At 37.0% G+C, this 17,105-nt stretch overlaps 1 protein-coding gene across 1 annotated transcript; it reads left to right on the top strand.

Annotated features, from left to right (window-relative positions):
- Positions 1 to 6,150: 6,150 nt before the first annotated feature.
- Positions 6,151 to 7,446, top strand: LOC125825398 (uncharacterized). Its single transcript, XM_049504743.1, has 2 exons — positions 6,151 to 6,750; positions 6,874 to 7,446. The coding sequence occupies exons 1-2, from the start codon at positions 6,151 to 6,153 to the stop codon at positions 7,444 to 7,446; spliced, it is 1,173 nt and encodes a 390-aa protein (XP_049360700.1).
- The last annotated feature ends 9,659 nt before the right edge of the window (positions 7,447 to 17,105 follow it).

Raw genomic sequence — 17,105 nt, 5'->3', positions numbered from 1 at the left:
TATTCAATGGCGACAACCATGGGTCCACGATGGAGCTTTGTTGAGAAATAACCAGGCCTATTTTATTGAGTTGATTGAGTTGGAAGGCTTCCAGCCCTATGCACCTCTAAGAGTCCTCCGGCAGTTTAGGATTACCCATGGCGTTCCTTTATGGTCAAATATGGCATTAAAAGAGGTCAATTATGAGGGAAGAATCCTGATCGAAAGGATCCCTGCTTTGGAATAAGGATGGTGCGGTATTCTTGACTCAAACATGGGGGTTGAATCGTGGTGCACGCCTGTATATTATACTTGGTTTATGATGGGAGTAATTCTCGCTAGACCTAGCTATGAGGGAATCTTGGGGTTTACAGACACTCAAAGGTCAAATCAAATTGGCACGGAGCTATTGAACCTCATGCACATCACTACAACCATGTATCAGCAAGTGACCCCACGATCTATCGACCATCTCGTACAGGTAGTTGATGATGAACCAAATGAATAGATGGAGGAAGATCCACAAGAGGATCCTAGAGAGCCAACTGAGGAGATGGAAGAGGATCCAAAAGAATACTCAGAGCATGACCCTAATTTGTATGACCCTAGAGATGAAGGAGTGATGCATATAGAGGATGAATTTGTTCTAACAACGAAAGACGCTCACTCAGAATATGGTTCCATATGGTTTGATGAAAGGGAAGATTCAAACAACTGGAATGGAAAATCGACGAATCCTCAAAGTATCAGCCGGGGACTTACTATGATTTGGGGGACGATGATGATGATGATGCTCCAACATGGCCGCATATCATCTTTGTTCTTTGAATTCCCTCATAAGCTCTTTAAAGTGTCGTGTGGCCTATCCCTCTTGTATCCCTGGTGGCCACCCTTGTACTTTCTTTTCTTAGGCTTCCGACCACCTACATCATTGTAATAGCCAAACTATGTAATCAATAAAGTTATGTTTTCTCCAAATCTAAAATGTGTTTAAATGGATCATTTATTATCAAACTAATAGCAACGTAGGCCTACTTAATGCAAAAAGATGTTCTATATTAGGATGCGTTTTGAATGTCGCCGAATTGGCTTATATATGTGTTACATTTACTTATTTGTTACCTCTTTCAATATTTCCCAAACTAACACAGTTTCCCTTTTTTTTGTTTTCTTTTCTTTATTTATCCCCAAAAGTACGTTGATTTGTGTCGACTTGAAAACTGGTTGAGTCACGATACAACTTTCGATCAAAGGGAAAAAATGACTGATAAAGACGAGTTCAATGCTGCCGTAAACATAATAGTACCTATTGAGAATCCCGAAAGTTCTCGAAGTATAGCTAACATTCAAAATGAGGAGAAAATGACTCACATGGAATAAGAACTCGAGATCTTGAGGGAAGAATTGCGTCAAGTGCGAGACTTGGCCAAATTATTGGCGACCACTTTCCCTACTTTCAAGACACCTATCTACTTGCCAAAGGCTGACTTGCCTTCTGCCGACTTACCAAATCAGCCAGAACTGACTCAACACGCTCATACTCACGGTAGAGTTCCACCAGCTTCTCCAACTGCAGTCAGGACCATTCCTGACCTTTCTACCATACCTACAATGCAGCCGATACTTAGGGCACATGTCGCCGCTCCCTATGAGACACATGTTCCACCCGTATATGCCGCTGGAGCTCCTACCTTCATTATGCAAGTTGTGGTTAATGTCCCATACGAGGTTGATCAATATGAAGAAATAGAGAAATATGCTCGGTTGAAAGAAGATGCATCGATAAATGCCCAGCTTCAGGGTCTGAGAAAAGCATTGAAAAGCTTACAAGTCACTAGAGGGACAGAGAATCTGGATTATGATGACTTGTGCATCCATCCAGACATTGACATGCCGACAGGGTACAAACCACCGAAGTTTGACATGTTCGATGGAAAGGGTGACCCTCACGCACACTTAAGGGCATACTGTGAAAAGTAAGTCGGTGTAGGGAGAAATGAGAAGTTGAGGATAAAGTTGTTCATTCGGAGTCTGTCTGGAGAAACATTAACCTGGTATACCCGCCAAGACCCTCGCAAATGACATGACAGGCAGGAAATGGATGAGGACTTCATGAGTCGTTTCAGATTCAATACTGAAATTACTACTGACAGATTCTCATTGGCCAATATACAAAAGAAGCCATTTGAGAATTTCCAGGAATATACACGACGTTGGAGAACTAAGGCCGCAAGGGTGCAACCACCACTAGATGAGAGTGAGCTATCGAAGTACTTTATTCAAGCTCAAGAAGGTATCTACTTTGACAAGATGATGTCAATGATAGGTCAGAAGTTTGCAGAATTGGTCAAGATGGGAGACTTTATAGAGGAGGGTGTGAAATCTGGGAAGATTCAGTCTATGGTCGCATTGCAAGCTGTAAGTAGGGCTATACAATCGGGTTCCATTGGCGGAATCAAAAAGAAAAGGGATGATGTTTCAGCTGTCACTTACCAACAAGGAGGACCATCCCACCGATACCCCAATAATCCCCAAAATCGCTTTGCATACTTTATACTTCTCAGTGTATAATACCCAACCACACTATAATCCACACCGAGCACCAGCATACCAAAATCTTCCAAGACCATATGTCCCTGTCCAAGCACCAATCCACCAAAATAGACTAGCATATGCACCGACGTCCAAATCCTGAAGCTAGAAATGCTCGCACTTACACACCAATTGCCGAACCATACGCCCAATTGTTTGAAAGGTTGAGGACAGCGGGAGTGCTGCAACCAGCTGAAGGAAAACTTCCTGATCCAATCCCTTGTAATTTTGATGGAAACAAGCGATGCGCTTACCACTCGGGAGTCCAAGGGCATGACACAGAAGATTGTTATGGTTTGAAGAACCAGATCGAATCTTTGATCAAGAAAGGAGTAATCAAATGCACTCCAGCACCTCCCAATGTGAACAACAACCCCTTGTCAAACCATGAGAATCGGGACTCCAACATGGTTACTCTAGAGGACGAATATGGGGGACCCCGACTATCCGAACATAGATGAAGCAGATGCCATGACATCTTCGGCACAACCTGTTATCACTGTTCAATTAAGGGAACCTTTGACTATCCAAACATATATCCCACGAGTTGTAGTGACCACTCTAATTGCTAGAAAGCCCTGAGTATGACACCAAAGCAGTCCCTTGGGACTATCGAGCAGGTGCCAAGGGCAAGATGATCGACACTGTCGTGGCTCAATGAATGACTAGGTCGAGGAGGTGTTATGCCCCAGAGGATCTAAATCAAAGAGTTCTCGGAAAAGAACAGAATCCAAGAAAGAATGTTACCGATGTTGAAGTCGCAGAGTTTTGGAACAAGATGCAGTCTAAAAACTATTCGGTTGAAGAACAGGTGAAGAAGACGCCAGCCCACATATCCATTTGGTCTTTGCTTATGAATTCTGAAGCTCATAGGAATGCTCTTATGGAGGTATTAAGCGGAGTGATCATTCCAAAAGAGACCACAAGTGAGACCTTAGCTGCAACGATTGGAAGAATAGTGGAAACTAACAAGATTTCTTTCCACGATGATGAGTTGCCTGCAGAAGGGGCTGGTCACAACAAAGCGCTTCACATCACAGTCAAATGTCGTGATAAAATTATGACTCGAGTTTTAATTGATAGTGGTTCTGGGAGCAACATCTGTCATTTCACCACTTTGAGAGATTTATGCGTTAATATGGGAGAGATAAGGGAAAGTCATGTGAAAGTTAGAGCTTTTGATGGAGCACAAAGTAGTGTCATCGGAGAGATCTATCTCACATTACAGATGGGGCCATCTGAATTCCTCATTCTATTTCAAGTGATGGATGTATCATCCAACTACAACTTGTTGTTGGGAAGACCTGGGTTCACATGGCAAGAGCGGTTCCTTCCACTCTTCATCAAAGTGTAAAGGTTGAGTGGGGTCGCACAGAAGTTACCGTCCACGAAGAGCTCAATCATCCCATTCATTCTGTTAATTCTATCCCAGTCACCGACGAGTTAAACGGAGACACTTTTCACACTTTGAAAATCATGCAAGCTATAAGGGTCAATGAAGAAGCAGAGCCCGAAGATACCAAATTGTCAAGTGCAGCAAAAATGGTTGCGTCAGAAATGTTGAAGTATGGGTATCGGCCAAAGAGTGGACTTGGACCCAAGTCCAACGGTATAGTTGAGCCAATCCAACTGAAGCATCAGAAAGGCACCAACGGACTCGGATACGAGCCTGCCTTGGAAAGATTCCACCGGGGGTAAGGGATACAATCTTCGTACCAGAGCAAGCTTTGATTCCAGATCAAGCTGGCGTTGATGACATCGTAGAAGGAATAGGCAATCTGTTCGTGGCCATGGCCGGTGAAGAGGAAAGGATAAATCTCAACAAGTTGACCATTCGTGATGCTGAACCTGGAGAAATCTTGCAGAATTGGACCATCAGCCCATCCCTGTTTCAACCGGAGTCTTGGTAGTGTGGAAAAGTAGTCTTAATTTTAAAAGTTCGCATGATCAAATTGAGGCTTGAATCATGCCTAATCTTTTGTTGCTTGCCTCTTCTAAAAGCTAGAATGCTTTGAAATAAAAAGTCTTTATTTTCTTTAAAAAAAATTTCTCGTTATTTAAATATCTATTTATTTTTACTTACCTTTTGCACTTTTCAGCACTCATATTAATAAAAATCCTCGTTCAACGGTTATGACATGTAACGAATCCACCGAGCAAGGTGAAAGCGATGAACAAGATCACGTAGAGTATGATGAAAGCATGATGTCGGATAACCTACCACACGAGATCGAGTAGGTTGAAAGTCAGAAGAAACCCAATATGGATGAAATAGAGGTTGTCAACTTAGGAGATGAGAAAATCGTGAAGGAGACACGAGTCAACATACATTTGGAGGCTGAAAGAAACTAAGAGTTAATAGAATTGCTTAAGCAGTATGCTGACGTATTTGCTTGGTCTTATGATGACATGCCAGGATTAAACACCGATATTGTCTCGCACAAATTACCAACTGATCCCACTTGTATACCTGTTAAGCAAAAGACAAGAAAATTTAAGCCATATTTAAGTTTAAGGATCAAGGAGGAGGTAACTAAACAAATTGAGGAGAACGTTGTGAGGGTTACAAATTACCTCACATAGTTAGATAATATTGTCCAGGTTCCCAAAAATGATGGAAAGATCAGAATATGTGTGGACTATCGAGATCTCAACAGGGCCAGTCCTAAGGATGATTTCCCTCTTCCAAATATTCATATACTCATCGATAATTGTGCAAAACATGAGTTGCAATCATTTGTCGATTACTTTGCAGGATATCACCAAATCTTGATGGATGAAGATGATGGAGAGAAGACATCGTTTATTACTCTATGCGGAGTGTATTGCTACAGAGTAATGCCATTTGGTCTAAAAAATGTCGGTGCAACCTACATGAGGGCCATGACTACCCTTTTCCACGATATGATCCACAAGGAAATTGAAGTATACGCGGATGATGTCGTTATCAAATCCAAAAGAAGTTCAGACCATCTGGATGACTTACGAAAGTTCTTTGAGAGGTTGAGTAAGTATAATCTGAAGTTGAATCCAGCAAAGTGTACATTTGGAGTACCACGGGAAAACTATTGGGATTCATCCTTAGCAGGAAAGGCATAGAGTTGGATCCATCAAAGATAAAAGCAATCCAAGAGCTACCTCCACCTAAGACCAGGAAAGACGTGATGAGTTTCTTAAGAAGACTGAATTACATCAGTCAGTTCATAGCTCAATCTACAGTGATCTGTGAACCCATATTCAAATTACTGAAGAAGTATGCTGCCACAAAATGGACAGAGGAATGCCAAAGGGCTTTTGACAGAATCCAAGAGTACTTGTCCAACCCACCAGTATTGGTCCCATCAAAGCCTAGAAGCCTTTGTTATTATACTTGCCTGTTATGGATAATGCATTTGGATGTGTATTGGGGCAGCATGATGAGACGGGCAGAAGAGAGCAAGCCATTTACTATCTGAGCAAGAAGTTCACACCGTACGAGGCAAGATACACCTTGTTGGAACGAACATGTTGCGCTTTGACTTGGATTGCCAAAACTTTAGGCATTACCTTCCTGCATACACCACGTACTTGATCTCAAGAATGGATCCACTCAAGTACACCTTTCAGAAACCAATGCCTACAGGTAAGCTGGCAAAGTGGCAAATTTTGTTGAGCAAGTTTGATATCGTGTACGTGACACAAAAGGCCATCAAAAGACAAGCCCTGGCAGATTACCTCGCAAAAAACCCGGTGGACCAAGATTACATGCCGCTCACAACCTACTTCCCTGATGAAGAAGGTTTGTTTGTAGGAGAAGACGTATCAGAGTCGTATGATGGATGTATGATGTTCTTTGATGAAGCATCGAACTCTATTGGAGTTGAAATTGGAGCAGTCTTAATTTCGGAAACAGGTCAGTATTACCCAATCTCAGCCAAGATTAGGTTCTACTGTACCAATAACATGGCGGAATATGAAGCTTGTATTCTCGGACTCAGGATGGCCATAGACATGAGTATCAAAGAACTCTTGGTGATAGGAGATTCCGACTTGTTGGTTCATCAAGTGCAAGGAGAATGGGCCACTAAAAATATCAAGATCCTTCCTTATTTGCATTACATAAAAGATTTAAGTAGGAGATTTACAAAGATTGAGTTAAAGCATGTCCCTCGAGCTCAAAATGAGTTTACCGATGCTTTGGCAACATTGTCCTCGATAATTCAACATCCAAACAAGAATTACATCGACTCTATCAATATAGAGAGACATGATCAACATGCATATTGTTTTCATGTAGATGAGGAACTGGATGGAAAACCCTAGAACTATGACATCAGAAGATTGATAGAAGCACAAGAATATCCTGAAAATGCTACAAGCAAACAGAAACGGACTTTGAAGAGGATAGCTAATCATTTCTTCCTTAATGGAGAAATCATATACAGGATAACTTCGGATTTAGGATTGCTGAGGTGTGTCGACACCGCAGAAGAGACAAGGCTTTTGGAAGTAATACATGCAGGAACATATGGACCTCACATGAATGGGTTCACTTTGGCAAAGAAGATTTTAAGAGCTGGATATTTTTGGATGACCATGGAGAGAGATAGCATCCAGTATATGCAAATGTGTCATCAGTGTCAAGTGCATGGAGATTTTATACGGGTTCCACCGAATGAGCTAAATGTGATGGGTTCCCTTTGGCCATTTGCCACTTGGGGCATGGATGTTAGTCGACCCATAGAGCTTCCCGTATCTAATGGACATCGTTTCATCCTAGTAGCTATTGATTATTTCATAAAATGGGTCAAAGCTTCGACATACAAGGCAATGACTAAGAAGGTAGTGGCAGACTTTGTTCGCAACAACATAGTTTGTCGTTTTGGAATTCCATGATCAATCATAATAGACAATGCAACCAACCTCAACAACGATCTTATGAAGGAAACTTATAAAAGGTTCAAGATTGCTCATCGAAATTCCACGGTTTACCAGTGGCCACAGATGAATGGAACAGTTGAGGCTGCAAATAAGAATATCAAAAAGATCCTAAGGAAAATAGTGGGCAGTCACAGGCAATGGCATGAGAAGCTACCATATGCTTTACTTGGTTATCGCACCACAATTAGAATATCAACTGGAGCAACTCCTTATATGTTGGTTTATGGTTCAGAAGCAGTACAACCTGCTGAGGTGGAAATACCATCTTTAAGGATTATCCAAGAGGTTGGTCTGGACGATGCAGAATGGATACGTAGCAGGCATGAACAATTGATGCTCATCGATTAAAAGAGGATGGACGCGGTTTGTCATGGCCAACTCTATCAGAACAGAATGACCAAAACATTCAACAAGAAAGTCAAACCTTGACAGTTCACACCAGGGAAATTGGTATTGAAAAAGATCTTTCCTCACCAAGGAGAAGTCAAAGGAAAATTTGCACCAAATTGGCAAGGACCCTACATGATTCATAGAGTACTCTTCGGATGAGCGGTAATCTTAGCAGAAATGGACGGCAGAGTGAGCATAAAGACAATCAATTGAGACGCCATCAAGAAATACTATATCGAAAGACCTCAAGATTTACGCTTATTTTTGGTATTTTGCATTTTCAGTGTAACAGAACTACATCTAGAGCTGACTCCCCACGGTGGGGTACGTAGGCAACCCACATCGGATCCAGTCTCCCTTAGAAAACCCAAAAACATCATTTCCATGTATTTAGAACTACGCTCGACCTGAATTCCCTCGGTGGGATACGTATGCAATCCTTGTCGTATTCAGTCCCTTGCATTTTTCACTTTCTCGTTGTATTTGAACTACGTCCTGACCTAATTCTGCTTGGATACGTAGGCAGCCTAAGTCAGGCCCGGTCATTGCATTACATATTCTTACTTTTCCCTTGCATATTTTTCACTATTTTCCGTTGTATCTGAACTACGTCCTGACCTAATTCCGCTTGGATACGTAGGCAACCTGAGTCAGTCCCGGTCATTGCATGCCATATTTTTCACTTTCCTATTGTATTCAAACTACGTTACGACCTGATTCCACTTGGATACGTAGGCAACTTGAGTTAAGCTCGGTCATTGTATTACATACTTCAATTTCTCCCACTTGTATTCGAACTACGTCACGATCTGATTCCTACATTGAGGATACGTAGGCAGCTTGAGTCAGGCTCGATCGATGCATTGCACAATTTTTTTTCTTTGTTACCCTTAGGAGACACTTCCTCATAGTTAACGTAACCCCGAAATATGAAGAATCTCGATCGTCGCAGTGTCTGCAAAAGAGCTAGGAAAGCTTCATCAGAAGGGAACACATAAATCAAGAAAATACCATCAAATCTTGGGGAATGACTAGAAACACCATTTGACTTCTCACAATAATGAGCCAAAATACTCCTTCCCTACTTTATTTACCGAAAGTACTTCAACTTGCATCTTACATCTAAGAACATTTCACTTAAAATTTTGCAGGTATGCTCAAAGATCCAGACCAAATGCTGAAGAAAAAGGATCCTCATAGGAAAATAGGATAGTTAGCTTTCTTTCAAAATAATTCCACCAACTGGAGCTTGTAATCTAACCTTATCAACAACTCTACCAATCGGAGACCACCGTCTATCAGCGCCAAACTCCACAAGTCTAGGGTTGTACATAGCAAATGTCACTCAAACTCCACCGATCGGAGGCCATAGATAGCAAACATTGTCAAACTCCGCCAATCGGAGGCTGTACATAGAAAACATCATCAAACTCCGCCAATCGGAGGCCGTACATAGCAAACAGCGTCAAACTCCGCAGACCGGAGGCTGTACATAGCAAATATCGATTGAACTCCGCAAATCGGAACCTGTATATAAGCAAAAGAAGCTAGACTCCGCCAATCGGAGATTACATTGTAGTGATATCACTAAAGCTCCACCGACCGGGGATATGCACGCATAGCAGCGCTGTCATAGGCCGATAATTAAAATTGCATTAGAAGCTTTACATAGCCGGATACATGATTTTACATTACAACAACCCCGCCATCAAGAGGCTTTACGGTACAAGCTTTACACAGCCGGGTACATGCTTTTACATTACAACAGCCCCGCCAGCCGGAGGCTTTACATTACAAGCTTTACACAGCCCCGCCAGCCGGAGGCTTTACATTACAAGCTTTACACAGCCCCGCCAGTCGAGGGCCTCTACATTACAAGTTACTTTACCTACATCACACTCACAACACAAAAAGACACGTCAACAGTTGTTTGAACATCTACACTCTACTCTTTACATTACTATTTCAATTTATAATTTTTGAACCACAACAAGTACTTTTCACCCTTTTACATGTTTTGCAGGACAAAGCATTACAACGAGGAACTCCCTCTAAGCAGCAAACTAGGGCAAGTTAGTGCAATGTCAAGCATCACTAGCTACGTCAAGGATTCACTTTCCAAATTCAACTCAACTCGATTTTCAGAAGTTCAGATTTAAATTTCACTTATAGCTCTTTCATGTCTCAGTTCATTGTAACTCGACACTGGGGAATCCTTTTGAAAATTCATCTATCCACCTGGAGTCTTCAGTAGAAATTGCTACGGAGCATTTCTCATTCAAGTTTCTTTAGAACTATATCTCATCCCTCTATTCGTGCTAATCTCTTCATACCTCACCACCGAAAGATTTCAATATTACCATAATTCGATACTGGGAAAATTTTTAATAAAATTTGCTATGTTCTCGAATTATATGTGGCTTGATTTCTTATGAAACTTGAGATATGTAGGCAGCTCGGAAGCCAAATTTCGGCCATAACTCCATAAACATTCTTGTCAAGTTATTGCTCAAAGTGTATTTTGGTGGGTTGCCTAAAATTGGATTGTGTCAATATTTCTTTGCCCACGTCTTCATTACTCTCTTCCATGGACAAAGAAAGGGGCAAGCTGTTGACACCCAATTTTGGCTCTCCACACTTAACTAAAGTAAAATAATAATAATAATGAAATTTTTATAGGAACAAGAATTTTTTTTAATTATTTATTGTTACCTCATAAATTTATTTCAATTTCTTATAAAAATTAAATATATTATATTACTACTTACTTTCTCATTTTTTAAATAAGTGTCGTTTTAAGAATTGAATCTATTTTTGTTCAAATATAATTTCTTTTGTCGCAATGGTTATTTTTCGTACATTGTTTAAAATTAGAAAGCTTAATTAATTAATGAGTTACTAATTTATGTTAATTTAATTTTAAGAACGACTAATTTTATCAAATAAGCTAATTTTGCAAAATAATTATCTCTTATAGCTATTTAATAAAGAAAGTAGTTATAATTTAAATGAATTTAATTTGAGCAAATTTGGCAATCCAAGTCTTCTTAACCCGGCCAATCCGTGTATGCCACGTAGGCGAGCACATGGATTGTGCTTCTTTAGCTTAAATCTTGACCCTACGATTAAATCTAATGGTCCTAGTTAATTAAGCTTTTATCATTAGTTAATATATATAATAATAATAATAATAATAATTATTATTATTATTTAAAAAACTCCATAATATTTATTAACCGTCCGATCAAACGATCGGACGGCCCAAATTAGTCAAGACCTTTCTTCCTCCCTAAAGACCCCAGCGTTTCTCACCTTCCCCATAAAGAAAAAGAAACGTCTGCTTCTTCTTTTCCCCAAAATAGTACAAGCCACCCAACTTTTTCCCTAGACCACTCCCCCTAGTTCTCCATCTTCCCCAACGTTCTCTTTACTTTTTCAAGAAAAGGACGATGCCCCTTACTCTTTCTCCTCCTTCCCCAGACGTTGCACGCCTCATCCTTCCCCATGCCAGATGACCCCTCCCATCAATAACAACTTTGGACCACCGAAAAACAACGATTTCCTGCATTTTCCAACATTATCTCTGTCGTCCATCAATCACACTCCCCTTGCTATCAATTTTGCATCTTTTTCGATCTATTTCTGACCCAAAGCAGGCCTAGAAATCTCGATCATCATTATTGCTCCTCCTGCAAAGTGTGGGACGCGAAACCATCAGATTTTGATTGGTTACACCCTCAATCTAATGGGTTTGAGAGTGGAAGCCTCCCCCAAATTCGACTATAAAATCAGCCCTTCGGTTCTCATTCGAATCCATCCAAAAACGGGACAGGAACAACATAAAAAAAATCATCAGAGAACAAACAAAAAAGAGGGATAAAGCACACTTCAAGCATTGGATTTCATAAAAAAATCGATCTTCTTTCATCTTTTTGTTTTCGGTTTTGAATTCGAGTTTGAGGAATTTAAAAGTTAGAATCTTTGACGTCTAAGCTTTAGTTTGCTGCTCAACACAAGGTAAAAGCTCTTTTTCATTTTACTTCCCATCTTCTTCTCGCTAATATGATATCTTTTTATGAAGGAGTTAAGTACATAGGTGTGATTTTTTTTTTTTTTGCGTTAGTAATGTTCTTTGTGGTCCTCTGAAAAAGCAAATTGATGGATACTAATCTGGTTTTGTTATTTTGTTTTATGTGTTTGTAGTTAAATATAAGTTAGAATTACAGTGAGAAATTATTGAAGAAGACTAGTTATGTTTGTTTTAGAAATAAAAATAACAATAATAATAACTTTTCTTAAAGATTTTGTTGTAGAATGGTGATAACAATAGATTGCTTATCAAATATGTCTTTCAGGTTCATTTGATGTCTTAATTCCTTAGTTTACAGTAAACTATTAATTTTTTGTGTGAATTAGTAATGTAAACCTTGGATAGTGTGGAATTTTCTTTCTCTATTTAGAATAACATAGTTCCGATCTTTCTTATTTTCTACCTATGTTTTAATTCCAACTTTGAAGCTGTCCATTTAATAGTTTGCACTATATTTTATTTTTTAGGCGGTTGCTAGTTTGCATCAATATCCTTGCTATGTGAGTTCCTTTTCACGAATTATTGTCAACAAAAAATGGACATGAATGCCTTATTTTCCTCCCTCCCATTTGTCTTTGGTTAGTTAATTTTTTTTTATAAGTAAAAACCTCCAACTTTCACTAAGCAAATTTTCGCGGAACTAATTGTGACTGATGTTATTTTGTTCATGTGAGTGTACTCGGGAGATGTATATTTTTTCTTCAGCATGTTTACAACTAATGTTTTATTAGAACATAATGACATCACCAATTGATTCATATTTTCCCATTTTTCATTTGTTAGGATTGTTCGTTTAGGTAAATGCCCAAATAATTTAATTAAACTATGTTCCCCTCCATATGTTGCAGCTGTACATATCAAGTTTGGTAACTTATGTGTGGGTTATGACAACTTTTGTATTGGAAGATCCCTAGTTAAATTATTTGAATGTCATTTCGTTACTTATAACCTATTCTATTATCACTTTAGCACAAAATTCCTAATTTTTATTTTTCTTTTTATGTTTCATGTACAACCGGAGAGCTGGAGTTTCTACTTTGGAACTTGTTATTGGCCTAAGATATTAGGCCAACAACAATTAGGATCATCGCAACTTTTGGAGTCTCACAAATTAGGAGTCCAATATTTCTTAGCTTTCCTTTTTTCGAGTCTTAATTATATTGTTTGGATATATTCACTAACCTTTACTTACAAATTTTGATATATTGTTTGTCTTTTATTTTGAAGCTTATTTTACGTGAACTAATATTATTTGTTTATGAATTTAGTTGAGACACCTTTAGAACAAATGATACAAAGGATATTTTCTTAAAAAATGGGTTAGCATTTTTACTTATAACATTCTTTCAGGCCTTTTAAGTTGAAAAGAGGGGACTTACAGTTTTAAAAGTTTTCCAAATGAAGTTTCAAAAGGTTAAAATAATATTCGTTCAGGTGTTTCAAAATTGGGGAAAAGAAATATATACCGACTTAGGCCTTTATCTTAAGGAATAGGAAAACGTATCATCTAAAATTCTCAATTGAAATTTTAAAAGGGTGAAATAATATTCATTTAGGTATTTAAGTAGGAAAAAATAAAACTCATGAATTGGGATTTCCAAATGAATTTAGAGATAAATAAAGGCTTAAAATAATTAACTTGTGAAATTATATTTTTTTTAAAGAAAAAATAAGTAGGGAAGTAGGCTTATATATTTAACAAAACAAAATGTGACTATAGAATGAGTCCTAATAGTTAGACCTATTTTTATACTCTTTACACACCCTTTCATAAAATTTATTGGCAATTCTTATTTTTTAAAAAATCAAATATCTCTAAAATATTCTAATCTGATAACATTCTATTTCAACATTTTAGATATGTCAACAGGTTCAAAATACAAGGTACATACACATATATGTGATACACATAAAGGTATAAATTCTATATTTTTTAACATAATCTATTATTTTTTTATCTACTATTCCTTTTACTAATATTAATTATTTATTTTTATAATATATAAATCTCTACACTTAAATATACATATTATTTTACTACATCTAATCTCTCGTCAACTAATCCTTACATGTAAATAGAATAACAAACAATTACATATTTTAAACAACTTACATGTATATACTATACTTTATAATAAATCTAGCTAAAATCACAAACTTTATATTATATTTTAGCATTTAGTACTATTATTATTTATTTTATTTGTTTATTTTTGGAGAACTCAATTTTTATCTATTTTTATTCAAAAACATATATTACACATACTACCACATATTTACACCCAACTATTATCTCATTTTATTTTATTTTCTTTTACATATTAATTCTGCATATGAATAAGATAACACATTTTCATATCCTTTAAACTCAACATTTATATCTAGGATAAGTTTCATATAAGATACATCCCTTTTTTTATCAATAAAATTGACATACCTTTAGGCACATTTATTTTATCAACGTATATGTGCCATACCTTGTATTTTACTCTTTTTCTTAAACTAACGAGATTTAATTATCATTGATTTTTAAAATAAATAAATAAACAAATTTTCCTAACTATTTTTCCCCTGAATTTTGTTTAAGGACTATCTTCGGATAGACTCTGAGAAATACTTAACACCTTCCCCTTGAGTAACCAAAACACATACTCAAAATCTCACTTGTTTCGCAAATCTAAACAGAGTTTACATTTACACATAAAAAATGGTTTTCCTAATATTTTCCGTAAAATTTAGGTGGCGACTCTAAAACAAAACAAAACAATTTTTTCAAAAATCAGAGTGACAACCATATTATGTTGTGAACTGTTTCGGCCAGTTCGAAATAGGGTTCGACAATAGGCATAAACTCGACGCGACTTTAAACCTCAATTGCTTAACTTTTCAAAGAAAATTGAAGAAAAGGTGTCAAATAAGTTTTGATTTTATTTTTGGTGACACTTTGACCAAGAGAGGATCAAACCCACCTAAAAATATAATTAAGTTAATCTGGAACCAAATTAATATTATCAAAATTTTCTAATCTTTTACAAAATACAAAAATACACTGCATTTTTCAACTACTGTAACTCTATACAAACCATTAAAAAAAAGTAAAAGAAATTAGAACAACACATTCTTGATACTAAGTAAATATGATATCTCTACTTTGATGAAATTTGACAGTATTATATGTAGCATCTATATATTCCAATCCACACCTTAACCACAAGCAATAAAGAAAAACTTTACTTAATTCATTTGGCAAAGAAATCATTGGTAAAAAAACATATCCAAAGAGTGTAGATCATTCCCAATTTCCTATGGAATAGCCTAGGTGGTGTTTCTACTAAGCGTATTTGGACAGAGGTTAGAGAGCATTCTAGGGAACAAAAAATCAAGCAAGAAACAAAATTAAGTTTTGAAGAAGGTTCAAGAAACTGGAGAATTCTTGAAAAATATGCAAGAAAGTGGAGAATCGTGTTGTTAATAAACTCGAGTTAGCAAGAATCACTTTCAGGTCTCTATCTGTTTTTTCTTTTCTTATAGTACAATGGCTTGCCTCTTTTCATGGATCCGTGTTATATAAATGTTTAAACCTAACTTCAATTATATTGATATTCATATGGTGAAGGCATAAAGAATAGAGAAAAACACATAAACACAAGAGACATTACATAAAAAAGGATAAAGAAGCATTATTATTCATATGATAAAAGCATAATGAATGGACAAAACCCATATATTGTCGACACAATACATAAAGTGCATAAATAATTTACTTGCTTACAATGGATATGTTTTCAGACAAAGAAAGCAATAGGAGTAGTACATATTGAAAATGTGGTATTATATATAGAATCGGTAGCATAAACTCGACGCGACTTTAAACCGCAATTACTTACTGTTTTATCTAATAGCTTTTCATAGTAAATTGAATATAAGGTTTCAAATAAGTCTTGAATCTGTGTTTGGTGATACTTTGACCATGAAAGGGTTAAACCCACTCTCTCTTTCTAAAACTTGAAGGTAGTGTTCGACTTCAAACGAGTAAGTCATTTTTTTAAAAGATTTTACAATTTTTGAACAACACATTCTTGATACTAAGTTTTTTTCTAGGGTTAATGAACAAGAAACCGTTCTATAGATGTGAAAATTGAATAATGGTGTAATGGTACCTATTATTTATTATTTTTGAAAGAAAATCGACAAACTCAAAAATACCCTAATTTTGATGAAATGTATATGTATTGTTGTTTGGTGAAAAGTCGTTTTTTGGTTCTTTTGTTCTTCTTTTTGTGACCATTTTGTTCATATGATTGTAGAAATATAGTCTTGTTCAATTGTCGTGAAATTTAAATCTCCAATTTCAAAGCCGCTTCGCTGCTCTAGAAAAGTACATATGATATCTCTACTTTGATGAAATTTGGTAGTATTAAGTGTAGCATCTATATATGTCAATCCACTCTTGGACCACAACCAAGAAAGAAAAATCTCTACTTAATTCTTTTGGCAGAGAAATCATTGGTAAAAAACATATTCAAAGAGTGTGTAGATCATTCCCAATTTTCCATGTAATAGCCTAGGTGGTGTTTCTACTAAGCGTATCTAGACAGAGGTTGGAGAGCATTTTAGGGCACAAAAAATTAAGCAAGAAACAAAATTGAGTTTTGGAGAATATGCAAGAAACTGGAGAATTCTTGCACAATATGCAAGAACGTGGAGAATTTTGTTGTTCATAAACTCTAGTTAGGAAGAATCGCTTCTAGGTCTCAATCTCTTTTTTCTTTTCTTATAGTACAACGTCTTGCCTCTTTTCTTGGATCCGCGTTATATCAACGTTTAGACCTAACTTCAGCTATATTGATATTAATCTGATGAAGACGTAAAGAATGGAGAAAAGCCCAAAGCACAAGAGACATTACATCAAAAAAGCACAAACAAGTGTTATTATTCATATGATAAAAGCATAACGAATGAACAAAACCCATAAACTGGGGACACAATACATAAAATGCATAAAATATTTACTTGTAGTGGATATGTTTTGAGACAAAGAATGCAAATAAGAATAGGAGAAGTACATATTGGAAGGGTGGTATTATATATAAAGTCGGTAGCATAAACTCGACAGGACTTTAAACCGCGATTC

The sequence above is a fragment of the Solanum verrucosum genome, unplaced genomic scaffold (assembly GCF_900185275.1).
Source record: "Solanum verrucosum unplaced genomic scaffold, falcon-dt-bn FXZP01000051.1, whole genome shotgun sequence".
Taxonomy (NCBI): Eukaryota; Viridiplantae; Streptophyta; class Magnoliopsida; order Solanales; family Solanaceae; genus Solanum; species Solanum verrucosum.
The sequence above is the reverse complement of the archived record's forward strand: the minus strand, read 5'-3'. Positions and strand labels throughout refer to the sequence as shown.